Source organism: Pelodiscus sinensis, chromosome 2 (genome assembly GCF_049634645.1).
Source record: "Pelodiscus sinensis isolate JC-2024 chromosome 2, ASM4963464v1, whole genome shotgun sequence".
NCBI classification, from domain to species: Eukaryota; Metazoa; Chordata; order Testudines; family Trionychidae; genus Pelodiscus; species Pelodiscus sinensis.
Genome location: NC_134712.1, coordinates 72,105,362 through 72,122,667, shown reverse-complemented (window position 1 = coordinate 72,122,667; position 17,306 = coordinate 72,105,362). Strand labels below are relative to the sequence as shown.

General features: G+C 46.1%; 1 protein-coding gene across 2 annotated transcripts in view; it reads right to left on the bottom strand.

Moving 5' to 3' along the window:
• Positions 1-9,948, bottom strand: part of KLHL14 (kelch like family member 14) — a 94,780-nt gene extending 84,832 nt beyond the window's left edge. The window contains exons 1-2 of one of the 2 annotated variants that reach the window (XM_006113619.4): positions 9,622-9,948; positions 7,246-8,217 (exon numbers count right to left, since the gene is read on the bottom strand). In XM_006113619.4, coding sequence (XP_006113681.2) covers positions 7,246-8,174 — 929 coding nt within the window. In that variant the 5' untranslated portion in view covers positions 8,175-8,217; positions 9,622-9,948. Of the gene's footprint in view, positions 1-7,245; positions 8,218-9,085; positions 9,402-9,621 lie in introns of those variants that run through there. The other variant, XM_075920759.1, reaches the window with a different exon arrangement.
• Positions 9,949-17,306: the final 7,358 nt, after the last annotated feature.

Genomic DNA, 17,306 nt, shown 5'->3' with positions numbered 1-17,306 from the left:
CCATTAGGTAAGATTGCCTACAGCCTGGTTTGTAATTCGATGTGATTGTATGGAGCACTCTATCTTAATTTATTCTTTTTTGCTATCTGTGGTTCCTTTCATTAGGACCCTGGGCTTAGGAAGTGAGAATTGCTGCTGTTATCTGAGTAGAAGTGATCTTGACTTGATTTGTCTCCTCCATTGCCTCTGTTTCTACATTTGTTTCTGTTGTATCCTGAGATTTTTCTAAAATGTCTCCCTGAGGCCCACAGGAGTTCTAAAAGGCCTGTCTGATCCTTTGTTAAGGTTGGTTATCTTCTTTTCCTCTCAGGTTTCTGAAGACAAAGGCATTATTTTTATTTATTTATATATTTTTGCCTGCTGCATCAGTTTCTATTTTCCCCCACTTCTCCCAGAACAGTCTGCTTCCTTCAAACTTGGCAGGTGATAATATTTCTTCAAAGTTGGCTGCCTGCCTTCCAAGGACACAGCAGGAGATATCTGCTAGCAACAGTACTGGGTGCCATGGTCCTAAGGGAAGTTTCTGGGAGCCAGTGATTATCTCAAGTATGAAAAATGATGCCAAGAAGTGTTTTGGAAGATAGATTTTAACTTCCTGTCCTTTGAAACTTTTGCATATTTTATGTTGTTACACTAAGTAGGAGCTGGTTGGCCAAAGCCCGTGATGAGTCGAGCTAGATGTGAAACGGGCTTCCAGAGAGATTTCAAATTTTTTCTCACCCTGAATAGGGACAAAAAGTCAAACTCAAAAGTTAGTGAACCATAAATAATAATAAAAAATTGGTTCAGGTCAATTTAAACATTGATCATTTTGAAATCTTTGAGAATATCAAAACATTTTGTATTGAAAATTTTGATTTTAAATGGAATGGACTTAAATGAAGTGGATTATTGAGTGGAGAAATTAATTGAAATGAACCCATTCCTGCAAGAAGATTTGTTTTCAACAAATTAGCATTTTGTAATTGGAAAAAATATTTTGCTGAAAAATTCCCAACCCAGCTTTACAGAGGAATTCTGCCCAAAATTTCACCTAAGGATTCCCACTGACTTCATATATGTTTCTTCTTTTGGGAAGACAGATTGCTGTGCAAAAATAATCATGCCCTTTGCCAAGGGTGCTGCTGCATTCAATTTTTGAAATAGAGAGGGACTTCTCTGCATTTTTAATACTTACCTGAACTATCAAATAGTGACCTTGTTTTTACAGGGATTGTGTATTTAACAGAACTTAGATTTTTTTCCTGGGGAAAAAAATATTAGCTGTTCATTTTATTTTCTGTCTTCGGCTTTTTGTAATATCCAAGTTGACTTTCATTCTCTTGAATATGGAATTGAATGATTCTACTGAGACAAAGCTTTCATTTACAATAGCCTGTAATTACAGATTCAGAATTTCAGAGTTCTCCTTCCTGCATTGAGGAACTTTGCTGCCTTCAAGATCCAGATGCAGATGGACACACTTGCATGAGACTATCCTCCTTCCATCATCTTACCTATGCTCTCTATGGGATTGGGATGTCTACGGGGGAAAGGGGCAGCAGAAGAATGGATTGGGAGACATCCCACTAAGAACATCAGTATGGCTGAGGGATATGCACATCTCCAACTCCATAGTACTAACAGGTAAAAGATAATACTGCCTGTGTCGTCTTGTTCCATGAAGATTTCAGTTTGTGAGCAGGCCCCAAACCAGGTTTTGTGATAGAGGGTAGGAGCAAATCCAGCCCGTTCCAAACTGAATGACCGAGAAGTATCCCTGCAAAGAAATGTCCACCCGCCATTAACTCCCTCCCAGGGAGAGATTTTATTTTTCTGCTAAAAAATGGAGTCAGAGGACATGGTGAAAAACTCTCAAGCAGAAGATTCTCTTGATATGGTTAAAAATTCTCTTGAGCAGAAATTCACAAAAGTGCTCTTTTAAAAGAAATTGCCTATTCTTCGTTGATGTTCCCCACACTGGAGACTTTCAAAACAAACTGTGGGATGCTATAGGAGATGAGATGCTTCTCCTTACTCACGCTATAGTTGGGCCTCAAAACTGGATATCACTTGTGAAGTACATAATCTTATCTGTGTCACAAAGATCCCTCTGAAGAATTTTCAGACCTACTATTTAAGTAAAAGTCCCACTGGAGTTGCCCAATTCTGCTCTCACTAATGTCAGAGGCCCTAATTCAGCAAAAAAAAACCCAATGGTGAAACTTCCATTGACTTCAGTAGACACAGAAATTCTCCTATGCAACTAACTTTAAGCATGTGAGCAATCCTACTGGGGCCTACTGAACCAGGGCCTGTAACAGGAGCAAGTCCACTGAAGCCAAAGAAGTGCCTAATGCAAAATCAGTAAAAGGGATATCAGAATAAAGTGAAACATGCGCTTAAATGCGCTGCTGAATCAGAGCCTGATTGTTTAGCACTTTCCAGGATCAAGCCTCTACCAGGCTACGTCTACATTGGCCCCTATTCCGTAATAGGGATGCTAATGTAGCACTTTGGAATAGGCAAATCTGCGGGGGATTTAAATTGAAAGTAGGAATAAGAGATCCTCTGGAAAAGAGCTTATTTTCCGGAGGATCGCGTCCAGACTGGTGCATTTCTCCAGGTTATCTACAAGCCGGAAAAAAGCGGCAGCCATGAAAATGCAAATACCGCAGGGGATTTTTAAATACCCCGCGGATTTGCCTATTCCAAAGTGCTATATTAGCATCCCTATTACGGTATAGGGGCCAATGTAGACACAGCCCCAGAGTTTAATGGGAATATTTCTCTTCAACTTTCTTTTAAAATTACAGTTTATTTGCATCCAAAAGGTAAGTGCAAAAAAGCCCCTATGGGATTTCATGTTTGTCTCTGTGGCTCCCAGAAACAATCTACTTGGTATATAAGTGGAAATTTTAAAAAACAACAATGGTCCTTTAGCACTTTTGGTTATGTGTACACTACCAGATTATTCTGAAATAAGTTATTTCAAAATAATAACTCCTGAAATGACTATTTCAAAATAAGCTTCTTCACAAGCAGGAGTTATTTTGAAATAACAAGCCCATTATTTTGAAATAACATACTTGGTAGTGTGGACACTCTGCTTGTTATTTCAAAATAAGGGGAGTTATTTTGAAATAACTCCCCAGTGTAGACATGCTCTTTGGCTATGTCTATACTGCGATGCTATTTCAGGATACCAGAGTATCCCAAAATAGCTATCCCCATCTTAACATTAAGCCCATTATTTTGAGCTTGCTATTCTGACATCCCTGTAAACCTTGTTCCATGAGGAGTAAGGGGCATTTCAGAATGGTGGGTTATTTTGAAATTTAAGCTATTTTGAAATAAGATCAAAATAAGATCTGCAATTTGCATAGCTCAAATTACGTATCTTATTTCAAACTATGGTGCAGTGAGACTAACTAAAAAATATATTGATAGTACAAATAGGCACATGGAAATCTGTTTTGTTTTATCGAGACTCCTGAAAATCCAACATGGAAGTCAAACTAGACTCTTTCTAGCTCATGCATTAGCAACACGGAGATTTTGCATTTGGAATTCAGTAAATAATTCTGTTCATTCTCCATGAGCAAGAATAAAATCCAGCTCCCTCTCCCATAGCTATATTGGCTCTACAAGGCTGACAAGAATGAAAACTTATTTTAGGCAGTAAATAGATATGACTCAGAATACATACATGGCACAGGTCAATTAGATTATACCGTTTTTATATAGTTACTTTTTGGAGTAGAACAACCATATGTTATGCTTTCTGATATTTACTCTATTTGGTGAGAATTTAAGAAATGTGACTAGGTGAAATCCCAAAGTACTTGTATGCTACAATTTTCAAATAGTGCAATATAGACAAAGGTGTTTTAAATAAGGAAGAAAGTTATCAAGCGAAGTTTTAGTGTGTGTGATCTTCCCAATTTCTTCTACACTTACCAAGCAGATATTTCTGTCACTATAGCCCTGTCTACACTACAGAGAAGACTGAACCACACACACACAGTCGCTCTTCCAGGGTTCAAATTACTAGGCCTAGTGAAGACATGCCAATTTGAACTGAGAGGGCATTCCTGTTGATGCCGGTAGTCCTGCTTCTATGAGGAGTAAGGGAAGTCGAAGGGAGAGTGCGCTCCCTTCGCAGTGTGCACAGCACCAAAATATGAGTTAAGATACTTTGACTTTAGCTACATTAATTGTTAGGTTAAGCTGCGTATCTTAATTCGAATTTATCCCCTAGTGTAGACCAGAAGTATACTATTTACTTTTCAGTGATTAAAAACTTTAATGTAAACAGAGAGTAACTTACCTTTCTAAAAGACTCATGAATCCTTTCTGAATAACCTTTCATCAATTTTTTTTGAAGTTCTAATCTATTAAGGTTAATATTGCTCCCAGGAAACCAATAGTGATCTTTCAAAATCCTACACATTTTTATTCATTTATTTTACTATTCAGTACTTTTTAGATATTATTTTTCAAATTTATAATTCCAGAAAATGTTGTAATATCTTTTCTCTTAGGTTTAACATTCAGTAAAATGTTATTTTAATCAGAGATCATAATTTTAGGAAAACTACATATATCATACTGCAAAAGCTTGTCCAGATAGGTATATGTTTATTATTGTTTGTTTCTTTCATTTCAAAATGTAAAACAGTATTTCTTACTCAATACACCAGTGCTTTGTATACATTATGAGTGTACTTTAGTCAGTAAAGGAAATAGATAAGTTTTTACTCTTATCAGAACTTCAGAGCCAGTATAGCTAGGAGAGAGTGATCTGGATTTTTAAAAGCATGTGCAGATTAGTACAATCTAATGGAACAATGATGCGACCTTAAGATCATCAAGACACAACAATGGATCTTGAATGAGCATTAGCAATCCAATCCCAAATGTGAAAATACACAAAATATATTCTGTATCCTAGTCTGTTTGGTACTGTTAATGTTTTAACACTTTATGGAAGGTTGTGATGCTCAAAACAAAACTGAAGCTAGTTACAACACTGTGTCTAAACGTATGCTAAAGATGAGAAGGTGACAGCATATTATTCACCTTTTAAAGTTATAAACAGATGTCTGAAATATTATCCATAATATCCAGGCCTATTATAAACAAAAAATATGATTTTATAGTCTCCCTCAGCCAATTAAATAACTGCCATTTACGAGCCAATTTAAGTCTGTTACTTTGTGTACTTTCCTGCTTAAAGACGGCTTCTAGCAGCAGGAGTATCAGATTCTTACAGCATCCATGACACTTGTAAGCATTCAGTGGTCAGAACACCACTACATATCCTTCAAATGATATGGACCAGTGAAGCTGGAAGGTACCTTCACTGAACCAAACAGCCTGGTATCTCAGCAATCCACCAGGACAAGAGCCCCAGCATGCCCCAGGAGGTGTGCGGAATCTAGACTAAAACAGGTAGGGGATTTTGCATTTTGAAAGTCAACTGTTCTGAATGTTGAAATCTAAGAATATTTACCAGATACAATAGGCCTCAGAAATACTTTTTTGCTGCAAATGTTTGTATTCATTTTTATTACAGTATCTTGCAATGGAAATAATTTATAGACTTTGGTAATGGGTGCAAACAAAATCCTATATGGACAAATAAATATAATAAAAGAAGGCACTTACAGTGTTTTTACAGCTAAATCATCTGGGTACATATTAAAATTAGATTTTCAAAAAATATTTTACATTGTTTAAAATCTTAGCATTATACCACTCTTTCCTATTAATAGCCTACTTGATATTAATTAAAGTACAGACCAAAATCTTCTCAATATGCTTTGATTTTTATAATACTGTCACCATATTTGTTTTATTTTATTACATTCTTTGAACAAAATGAAGTATACCCCTATTGTAAGGGCAGAAAACTAAAACCCTTCAACTAGCCTTTGAATTTACAAACTACCAATTAAACTATATTCAGTGCTTTCATCTCATGACACTAACCTCACATTGTATCTGAACCACAAAAATATCAAAACACCTATGAATGCAATTAGTTGTACAAAATCAATAAATGGGATTTACATATGTATTATAGTTTTAAAAGTATTGTGACAGATACATTGCCTTTCTAAAGTGAGAGAATGGGGGGTGGCCTATATTAATTACAACAGGTTCTCAAGTCATGAGCCTTTACATGCACTGTCAAATCTAAGATGTACATTTTAATGTTATGGATTAGGCATGATATCTTATGGAGTGGTGTTGATTACCACAATAGAAAGATGGGAAGCTGACAAGATACCATCTCCCTAAGCAAACAGCCCAGGGAGCTCATAATGAGATTTAAAACTGATGCTAGTAAACCATGCCTGTTTGCCCATACAATCTTCTTCTCACATTATATTTTAAGAGGCAGCTAAATCGTAATTTGGTTTGCAATACACACTTCTAAAACGTTGTGTAAATGGATAACTAAGCATTTACCAAACTATACGGTGTTACAGTGTCTAGAGAACAGTCTAGGCGGGTCTTTCCCACTTTGCCGTATTTCGAGCACTCACCACTGACAGTGGCATGTAGTGGGAAATTACTGCTCCCAAGTCACTTTTCCATCAAAAGTGTCCTAGCTTAATAAACTAATGAGAGATTTTAAAAGACAAAAAAAGTCTCACATATGAGACAGATCTGCGTCAGCCACTTCTCCGATCACTGAGAAAAGGGGAGGGAACACACAAAGTTTGTTTGGCAGGGCTGGGGAAGGAAAGTAGTACGGCAATCCCTCATTTCCATCCTTGTCTAGTTCCTACTAAACAAGATGACACTGAAGAGATGTGACAATTATCAAAAGTCCTTTCCCGGAGACGAAGGTAGGTTAAAACGTTACAAAAAGTGCTATAGCAAAAACCTTCTAGAAATGTTAGTTAACCAGCACAATCATTCCATATCACACTGACCGTCCGGATCCCCATAACTAATGGGTCAATGCTCTTTTCTGGTGCAATACACGTGGTATTTCTCTGATGCCATTTGTGGGTTTTATAGCCGATAGTTGTGGTTTTGTGCCCCCCGTAGTGTGAGTGGGTGGGCGAGAGGGAGACCCCCCCCTCCCTTCTGTATGCCCCTCATCCCACCTCTTTCTTTGTTGGATCTTGTCAAGCTGAACTCAACTTTTATATCTCCAGGCATTTGCTGAAAATCACTAAGTTTGTGGCTGAATCCCCCCTACCCCTCCCACCTGCCAGCCACTGCCTTCCATCTAGCTTCCCCCCTTACCTGCTGGCCAGGCTCTGCCTGCAGTGTTGCCTGAAGGGCATCAGGTGGTAGTTCATGGCGTCCAGCAGCAGCTTCTGGCAGACGGGGTCGGTGCGCATGAAATCCACCGACTGGACCCGCTCTACCAGCTCCGGGGCCGGGATGAGGGCGAAGCGGAGGCGCTTCATGAGGTCCGGGGCATACTGCATGCGGGTCTCCCGGTCGTGCTCCAGCCAGAGCACGGACATTTGGAAAAGCGCCAGCTCCGACTCCACTGGGGGAGGCAGCGAGTCAAGCAGGGCGCGCATCTCCTCGAAGTTGAGCAGCAGCACGTCCTCCACCAGGTACTTGTTGGCCAGTTTCTTGGTCTCCTCCAGGCCGTGCAGGGCGGCGATCTTGCACACCTGCTTGTAGTTCTGCACCGAGATCTGGTCGTTGAGGAACTGCACGCACAGCTTGGTGACCTGCGGGATGTGCAGGATCTTGCTGACCGACAGCACCTCCTCCACAGTGTCCAGGGACAGGGTCACGTTGGCCGTGTACAGGTACTCCAGCACCAGGCGCAGCCCGATGGACGAGCAGCCTTGCAACACCAGGTTGTTGATGGCCCTGGGGCTGGCCAGGAGCTTGTCCTCGGGGGAGGAAGAAGGGGTGCCCGGCTCCTCCTGCTGCTGCTCCTTGGGGGGTGCGCCCAGGCCCAGCCCGTCCTGCGCGCTCGGTCCCAGCGCCAGGGGTTGGGGGTGGCCGCCGCCGCCAGTGCTGGAGAAGAGGGATCGGAAGTACTGGGAGCAGGAGGCCAGCACGGCCTTGTGGCAGTGGAACTGCTGGCCCTGGGCCGTCAGGGTCACGTCGCAGAAGAGCTGCTTCCTCCACAGCAGGTTGAGGCCATGCAGCAGGTTGTCGCTGTGGCTGGGGTCGAAGGTGGAGGTCCTGTCCCCGGATCTGGACATGGCGAGCGGCCTCAACGCACCTGCCTTTAAACCCTCCTCCAACCTGGGCAAAGGGGGCGGTGGGGGGGGTGGGTAGGGGGAAGGGGACAACAACAAATACAGAGCTTTACAGCAGGCCTGGCGCACTCATGTTTGCCACGCGAGAGCTTCTCCACTCAGCCGCCCCCTCCCCAGAGCAACGGCCCTAAAGCCATGCACGGCAGCAAGCCGGCGCCGGGTGCTCCTGGGGGCTCGAGGCGGCACAAGCTCCTGGGGCCGGTGCGTGGCGCGGGGGCTTTGTCCTCCATGCACAGGGCGTGTGTAACGAGGAGCAGAAGGAAGAAGAGGGGCAGGGACGGCGCGCGGCTTGGAAACCCTCTTCCCGCTCCCCCTCCCTCCCGGTTTGTGTGTGTGCAAATGGAGCTTGTTTCCAGGGGAGGAGCGAGGAGGAGTTGGGGGCTGTTTGCAAACCTGCAAACTCTGCCGTACCCCGAGAAACTAGCGAGGGGCAGGCGGAGGGGGAAAAACCCGCCCCCCCCTCTAGCGCGGCAGACACAGCGTCGGCGGGTCCCCCGCCCAGCCTGTTGCTCGCCCTCCCCTCCGCTGCTCGCCGCTCTACCGCGCCGGGCTCCGCTTAGCGCTGCAGCCCGCGCGCGCCTGTGTGTGTCTGTGTGTGGGGCCGGGTGGGGGCCCAGCCTCGCGCCACCGCTCCCCTGGCGCGGCTTTGCCCGAGTTGGCAGCAGCCGGGCGCTGGGTTGGTGCAGGAGGCTGGGGGGGGGGGGGGGGCGCAGCCGCGGCTTGTCCTGCTCTTCGCCTCCGGGCGGGAGCCGCTTTTAACTCCCCGAACTGCGGGAAGTTCAAGTTGGGGGGGGGGGGGGGCGCCCTGGCCTCTGCCCTGCCGCCCCCCCGCAGACAGCCCTGACACACGGCACCTTCCAGGGCTGGCGAGAAGGGGCCCCGGGCTGGCCACATCCCGCCTCCGAGCGAGCGGAGCCCGCCACTGCTCTTCCCCCTCCTCGGCGGGACCCTCCAGGGCCCGGCTCCTTCCATTGCAGCGCGGCCGCTCACTCCTCCCGAGCACTTGCTTCCCTTCGATTGTCCTGATTCCCGGGCGGGAGCCACTTTCCCTCCTGCCCCGCGCCGGCTGCCCCCAACCTCCGCCTCCCCGGCTTTGCAGCTCCAGCCCGGGCTTAAGAAATCTCCACGAGCCTCTCCCTTTAAGTGGACCCGGTCAGTCCCTCCCGCCCCCCAACCACACACACACTCTCTCTCTCCTCCTCCCTCCCTCCCCTGCTTTCTTCCTCCTTTGCCCATTTCTTGCAATTGGAGTTTATTCTCCAAAGGCGTTTGTTACACAACTCCCCCCCGGCAGCACACACACAAACACCCCGCTCTTCCCCAACAACAAACAAACCAGAAGACACAAGAAAATACACACAGACGGCTAGACACAAGGCCAGAAACTTACCTGCTCCACAACCAGCGGCCAAAGTAAAGGTTCACTTAAGCTCCCCCCCAAAAATCAATTGTCCTTCCTTTTTAAAGGTTTGATCGCTCCTTCAAAAAAAAAAAAAAAAAAAAAAAAAAAAACCAAAAAACCCACAACCTTCTGCTTCCCAACTCGGAGCAGTCACTCTTTACAATTTATTTTGTCGTACATCATTTGATCACCATGAATTAGCAACAGCAAGAAAATGTAGGAGAGGGAGAAGGAGAGAGAAAGAGAGAGAGAGAGAGCGCGCAGAGCTTTCTGCAAGAGAAGAAGAAGAAAAAATGTACGTGTGACAAATTATGCTACCAAGAAACAACACATCATTATCCTTGGGCCTGGGGCTCAGTGAGTCGTAACGAGAGTAATAGGAAATCCACGGTTGGGGAGAGAAACGGTCGTGCATGGCCAGTGGAGAGAGACCATACAGGGGGATGGATGCTGGAGAGACTCGCAAAATTATGGCTCAAGGCTATTGTAAAAATTGTCGAGCGTAAATGACTGCGATTTCAAACATCTTTGGAAGAAAGAAGGGGAAAAAGCTAGCCCCCCCCTCCTCTGCCTCCCTCCCTCTCTCCCTCTCTCTCTATAAAGAACCGTCAAGTTTTAGTGCGCATTGCTAATTAGTCAATTTCTCTCTGCCTTCACAGGCTGGCGACTTTGCTGCTGAGCTGAAACTGCTAATTTCTGTGACCAGCTTTTTTCTTAGCTGTGATCTGGATGAATGAGTAGCTGTCTCACAGAGATGACAAAAATAAACTCTAATCCCCCCCAAAATTTCCACTACATCTTTCTCATGCATAGATTTATGATCTTCAAGCGCCCTGTGCAATATGCAAACTTTTTGTGTGTATGTGTGTGTGTATACGGTTGTATTCAAGTTACACTATATTTGTATTCTGCCTTCTCCCAGGATGTGAAGGAAATAATATCTGATCTTAATACACGATATATTGTCACTTTTTTCTCCCCTAACGTTGCTTTTATGTTATTGGTTTGACAGGGTGCATCGTCCGTCCTTGTATGTGTGATGGGGCTGGGGGTGAGGTAGACGAGAGACAAGGAAAGTGAGGCTAGTAAATGGTATTAGTGGTAAATCGTTCCCTTTACATTTGTTCCCCTGCACTATTCAAGATTTATGATCTTGTTTGAAGGCATATTTTCTCTATCGTTTTGTCTGGTTAGACAACCGTCTCTGAACTTCACTGTCAGCTCTTCAACAGATAAGGGTTCAGAAGTCACATTTTTTTATTGGAAGATTAGCATATTGTCAGATTTGTCTTTCGGTTTGGAGACTTTGCAATGCAGAAACCTGAATCAAATGGCAGGAAAGCAGCTGCTATTTCACAAACATAACCTTTCAACTTTCTGCCAGATCTGATGCCTTAGGAACATGTACAGCTCATTTTTGTTTTGTTTTGTTTTTGACTCCTTTGTGGAATTAATCCAAGGGAGTTCTCTTCTAAGCATTTTGTCTTTTTTTCTTACACCAAGGGGTATTTTGGTAGAGGACATATTCTCCACATTTTCTTTCATGATATACTGTACCCTCACATTTATAGCTGTTCTCCTGTTGTCAAGTCTCCAATCGTGGGGAGGGGGAAGGAGAGGGAGAGAATCAGGAAGATATGTCCTTGAATGAAATGCACATGAAAGGAGACTGAAGAGCACTTACGGAAAGTTTTAGCTAGTGTGAAATCCATAAGTACCACTCTTCCCAGCTAATAACAGGACTCTTGTCATTAAAATAAATGCTAGGAGTGTTTCCTTGAAAGGCAGTCCTTGTTGTCTTTTACCTTAACTTGTAAACAAAGATGCCAATGCATATACTGTTGGGAAGCTGGAAGTCAGATAGCTTGGGATTTGGAAAGTCTCATCTTCAAATCCAGGAATTGAAAGGAACCAATCTGTAACTTCCAGGACAGTTCTCACTAACTTGCTTTATTGATGTCCCAAAAGAAAAATGGACTGTGCCATATCTTTTCAGCCTTTATCTTATCAGAAAGCTCCCTCCTTTTAGAGTGAGAATCACCTTCCTCCTCCATACAGTGTTGCCTTCCCTTATTCACTAGTCAATGTAAGAGATTTACAGTAGAAATAATGATGTAGTTAACAATATAGAAGATGGTATTTGGATTCTCATTATTTTATGCTTCCTCTAACAACATTTTCTTTGTGTCCTTCCTTTTGTGTCTTTCATAGTGTTCCAGATTGGGGTTCTTAGCATCCTTGAAAGAAGTATGAATCTTAAGATTCCACTTCAATAGGGGCTACAGTTATCAAGGATGTGAAGTGTCACTAAACTATGGTAGATGGGAAGAGCAATTTTTACATCATCTTTGTGCTGTTGAACTTTACTATATTAGCGTATGTCTACACTACAAAGTTAATTCGAACTAACAGACGTTAGTTCAAATTAACTTTAATAGGCACTACACATGCAAACCGCTGGTTCAAACTTAATTTGAACTAGCGGCACGCTTAAGTCGAACTAGGTAAACCTCATTCCACGAGGACTAACGCCTAGTTCAAATTAACTAGTTCGAATTAAGGGCTATGTAGCCACTTAATTTGAACTAGTGGGAGGCTAGCCCTTCCCAGCTTTCCCTGGTGGCCACTCTGGGCACCACCAGGGAAACTCTTCTGCCCCCGTCCTGGCTCCGGAGCCCTTAAAGGGGCACGGGCTGGCTACGGTGCCCGTGCCAGGTGCAAGCCTGCCAGCACCCAGCCAGCAGACCCTGCACCTGGCACGGTTCGAGCCAGCCACCCGCTGCCACCCAGCCCTCCGCCTCTTCCCAGGACCAGGCTGGCGGCTCCTGGGAGCCTGCCCGGGTCCGCAAGAGACGGACGCCCGCCTGGTCTAGTGCGGACATAGTGGACCTCATCCACGACCTCCGCACTAAGCACAGGAAAGTGGCCGTCTAGGGCAGGATAGCTGCCAGCCTGGCCACCCAGGAGCAGGTGTGCATGAAAATCAGGGTGGTCCAGTGAGACCCCCCCGACCCTGAGCCCTGAGCTTAGAATGGCCGTACTGGGTCAGACCAAAGGTCCATCTAGCCCAATAGCCTGTCTGCCAACAGCGGCCAACACTAGGGACCCTGGAGGGGATGGACCAAAGACAAAGACCAAGCCATTTGTCTCGTGCCATCCATCTCCAGCCTTCCAAAACAGAGGCCAGGGACACCATTTCTACCCCCTGGCTAATACCACTCCATGGACCCAACCTCCGTGACTTTATCTCACTTCTCTTTAAACTCTGTTCTAGTTCTAGCCTTCACAGCCTCTTTCAGCAAGGAGTTCCACAGGTTGACTACTTGCTTTGTGAAGAAGAACTTTCGCATATTAGTTTGAAGCCTGCTACCCATTCATTTCATTTGGTGTCCTTTAGTCCTTATATTATGGGAACTAATGAAGAACTTTTCTTTATGCACCCTCTCTACACCACTCATGCTTTTATAGACCTCTATCATATCCCCCCTCAGTCTCCTCTTTTCTAAGCTGAAAAGTCCCAGTCTCTTTAGCCTCTCTTCGTATGGGACCTGTTCCAAACCCCTGATCATTTTAGTTGCCCTCCCCTCTTCCACCCTCTCTCTTCCCCTCTCCCACCTCATTTTCCCAGTCTCCCTGAGTTCTGTTCAATAAAGAGAGTTTCTATTTTTGAACACACGTGTCCTTTATTTTGTACATCAGGAAGGGGGGCTAGGGAGGGGTAAGTGGAAGGAGGTGAGGGAGGAATGGAGTATGAGCCCCTGATGGGGAGGACTGGGGTGGCTCTGCGGGCTCCTCGGGGTGGAAGCTCTCCTGCAGCCCCCCGATTGACCCCTCCCCCAGATGGCAGCCTGCAGCAAGTGCAGCCGGGCTGGTGGCTGAGTGCTGTGATGTGCCGAGTGTGGGCACTCAGGGCACTCCAAGCCAGGACTGCTTTGCTGTCCCTCATCGAGGTAGACAAGCAAGCGGGGAACCCTGAGAACTGTCTATCCGGGGTGAGGGTCGGGTCCCTTTAAGCACAGACCTCGGCTAGCCTGAGACAGCAGCTCTAGGCTCTAAGTCCTAATCTGATGCCCTGCCGGCACTGCTTCCGGCCAGCCTTAACCTCGGTTCAGGGTCCACTCAAGTGTGGACATGCTAGTTCGAATTAGCAAAACACTAATTCGAACTATTTTTTAGGTCTAGATGCGCTAATTTGAATTAGCTTAGTTAGTTCAGATTAGTGCTGTAGTGTAGACATATCCTTACTGCTGTAATAGCTATAAATAATCCCAGAAGGTTTTTGTATAGCTCTGCATTAAATGATGTGACACATACTGTTACACCTTGTAAGTTGCAAAAAAAAAAAAAAAAAAAAATTGTCTTGGAAAGTTTTGACTGACCCAGCCAATATTTTGCAGATTTCTAGTACTAACAAATTGACATGCTTTGCTTAGTGAAAAATACCATGGTTTGTTGTTTTGTTTTGCTTTTTACTTTTCTACCCAAACCAGTATCAAAATGAAGCTTGATCTTATTTCTATTAATGAGCTTTGGCCAATTATGCATTATAAATGTGCAACCTTCTTTCATGCTGTTTGAAGTGCTCACAAACTGGATCTTCTGTTACTAGATTTCACCAACCCAGTAACAAATGTGAACTCTTAAACCACTGTAAGAGCATCAAGTTACAGATGGTCCTCCGGGGCATTCCAGTCTATATTGCTCCCCAGGCAAGATGGACTATATCAGGGTCGGCAGCATCTGGCACATGTGCCATAAGTGGCACACAAGATGATTTTCAGTGGCAGCAAGGGTGGGGGAGTGGAGAAAGCCCCGAGCCTCACTGTGTGATCGGAAAAAAGCTGGAGCCACATACAGCTCCATGCATGCATGCGCATTCCCCCTGCCTCCTCCCCCCGGCTGGAGGAAAAAAGCAGTGCACCAGCACTGTAGGCTTTTCCCACTGCTCCATTGGCCAGAATCCAGCCAATGAAGCAATGGGAAGCCATGCCTGGGACAGAAAACCTGAGAGCAGCGCAGGGGGCAAAAGTACGGTAGACCTGGCCACCATCTTGCCCATGGAGGACTCACTGCTGCCATGGCTGTCCCCCCACTGCTCTGCACACTGCTCCGCCTCCACCTCACACCTCCCATGTATGCCATGCACCCACACCCACCAGAGAGCCCCATAGGGTCAGTGGAGTCCATCATCCAGGTGCCAGCAGGCTAGATCCTAGCCAGCTTGCCTGGATCCACTGGCCGGCCTCCCTGCACTCCTGGCAAGGCATGGCATACATTCCACACTTGGCCCAAGGGCCGCTAACATATTCCGTGTGTTGAGCAGTGTCTGGCTGCCACATGATAGTGACTATTACAATGAATAAACCCTGTTACAGACACTAGAAAAAAAAAAGTAAGTGCCACCCAGACCCTGCACCCTCACCCCCTTCCATGCTGAGACCCTGCACCCGCACCTTACTTCTGCCCCTCCCTCTGGCCAGACACCCTAATCTCAGCCTGCTGCTACACCCCACCACCCACCCAGACCCTGCACCCAAGTGCAGGGAAGCACATGCGCACAGCTCCTCAACTCCCCACAGGAAAAGCTGGAGTGGAACTCAGGGCAGGAGACGAAACAGGGCGTACAGTGACATAGCCCACTGCCCCCAGGAGAGCAGCGCAGCCCAGGGCAGGAGGGTTAAATCTTGGCACGCCACTTCAAAAAGCTTGCCGACCCCTGGACTATATGATAGATGGTCACTTTATACCAACAGTCACAACAATATTCACATTATTTCCATTACAAAGGACTGGTCACTTATCTGAGGCCATCAGATTTCAAACCAAAGGGTACGTCTAGACTACATGCCTCTGTCGCCAGAGGCATGTAGATTAGGCTACCCGACATAGTAAAATGAAGCGGCGATTTAAATAATCGCCGCTTCATTTAAATTTACATGGCTGCCGCGCTGAGCCGACAAACAGCTGATCAACTGTTTGTCGGCTCAGCGCGATAGTCTGGACGCGCGGGTGTCGACATCAAAGGTATTTGTCGACTACCCAGGTAAACATCCCAGGAGGTTTACCTGGGTGGTCGACAAATACTTTTGATGTCGACACCCGCGCGTCCAGACTATCGCGCTGAGCCGACAAACAGCTGATCAGCTGTTTGTCGGCTCAGCGCGGCAGCCATGTAAATTTAAATAAAGCGGCGATTATTTAAATCGCCGCTTCATTTTACTATGTCGGGTAGCCTAATCTACATGCCTCTGGCGACAGAGGCATGTAGTCTAGACGTACCCTTTAAAGACTTCCTGAACCCAGTCCTGTAATTAACTAAAGATTAGCTAACTAGGAAAAAGAAAGGAGAGGATTTTTGCAAGGTTAAAACAGAATGCCTACACATAGAAATGAGTTACATTTTGGTTTATAGAGGTAATATAAATATCTATCCTTTAGGGCTAACCCATGCTGAGCAGAATAGCGATCTCTTGTTTATGTTTAGGAATTTGTGTCCAGTTTCTCCCTGTCAAGGACTTTTATTCCCTTCAACCCAGAATCCAAACATGGGATGAGTTAATGCACAGGCTAGCCCTCCCCGGAGGCAGTGTGGAATGCAGTCAACAAGGTGTCTGTCTTTTCGTTGTACCCAATGCTTCATTTGCCTTCAGTGGACCATCTTGTCTGCAGGACAAGCACTTTCCTTTAATGTGTATTAATGCTTTTTTCCCCTGTTTGGTGAGCTACACAATTACATAGGTTTACAATGCAAACACTCAATATAACTTTATACCATGCAATGCAGCTACTATAAGTAGGATTAATACACGAAGCACCCTACAAGCATTCCATAAAATCTAAACACTGAACATATTCTTATACAGGCAGTCCCCGAGTTACGCGAATCCGACTTATGTCGGATCCGCAGTTACGAACGAGGCCTTCCCTCTCTCTGGTCTCCAGCAGACCAGGGGACGGGGAGCAAAGCAGCGGAACACACGGGCAGCGGCTTTGCTCTGCTTTGCTCCCATCCCCCTGGTCTGCAGACCAGGGGGACGGGGAGCAAAGCGGCGGAACACGCGGGCAGCGGACAGCCCAGATGCATCTGGGCTGTCAGCTGCCCGCGGCTTTGCTCTGCTTTGCTCCCCGTCCCCCTGGTCTGCAGACCAGGGGGACGGGGAGCAAAGCAGAGCAAAGCCACGGAGCCCGAGGGCAGCAGGACAGCCACGGTGCATCTGGGCTGTCCCGCTGCCCCCGTGCTCCGCGGCTTTGCTCCGGACACCTGTGGTACAGCAGCTGGGGCACTGCCGGTTGGTCCCGTAGCACCGCTCTGGGCGCTACTGGACCAACCCGGCAGCACCCCAGCTGCTCTGCCCCAGGCGTCCTGATTCAGCCACTGCTGGTCAGTTTCAGCAGCAGCTGAATCAGGACGCCTGGGGCAGAGCAGCTGGGGTGCTGCTGGGTTGGTCCAGTAGCGCCGAGGAGCGGCGGCGCTACTGGACCAACCCAGCAGCACCCCAGCTGCTCTGCCCCAGGCGTTCCCAAGTCAGCCGCTGCTGAAACTGACCAGTGGCTGACTACAGGAAGCCCCTGCCCCGGGCTTCCTGGAATCAGCCGCTGATCAGTTTCAGCAGCAGCTGACTTGGGGATGCCTGGGGTTCTTAAGTTGAATCTGTATGTAAGTCAGAACTGGC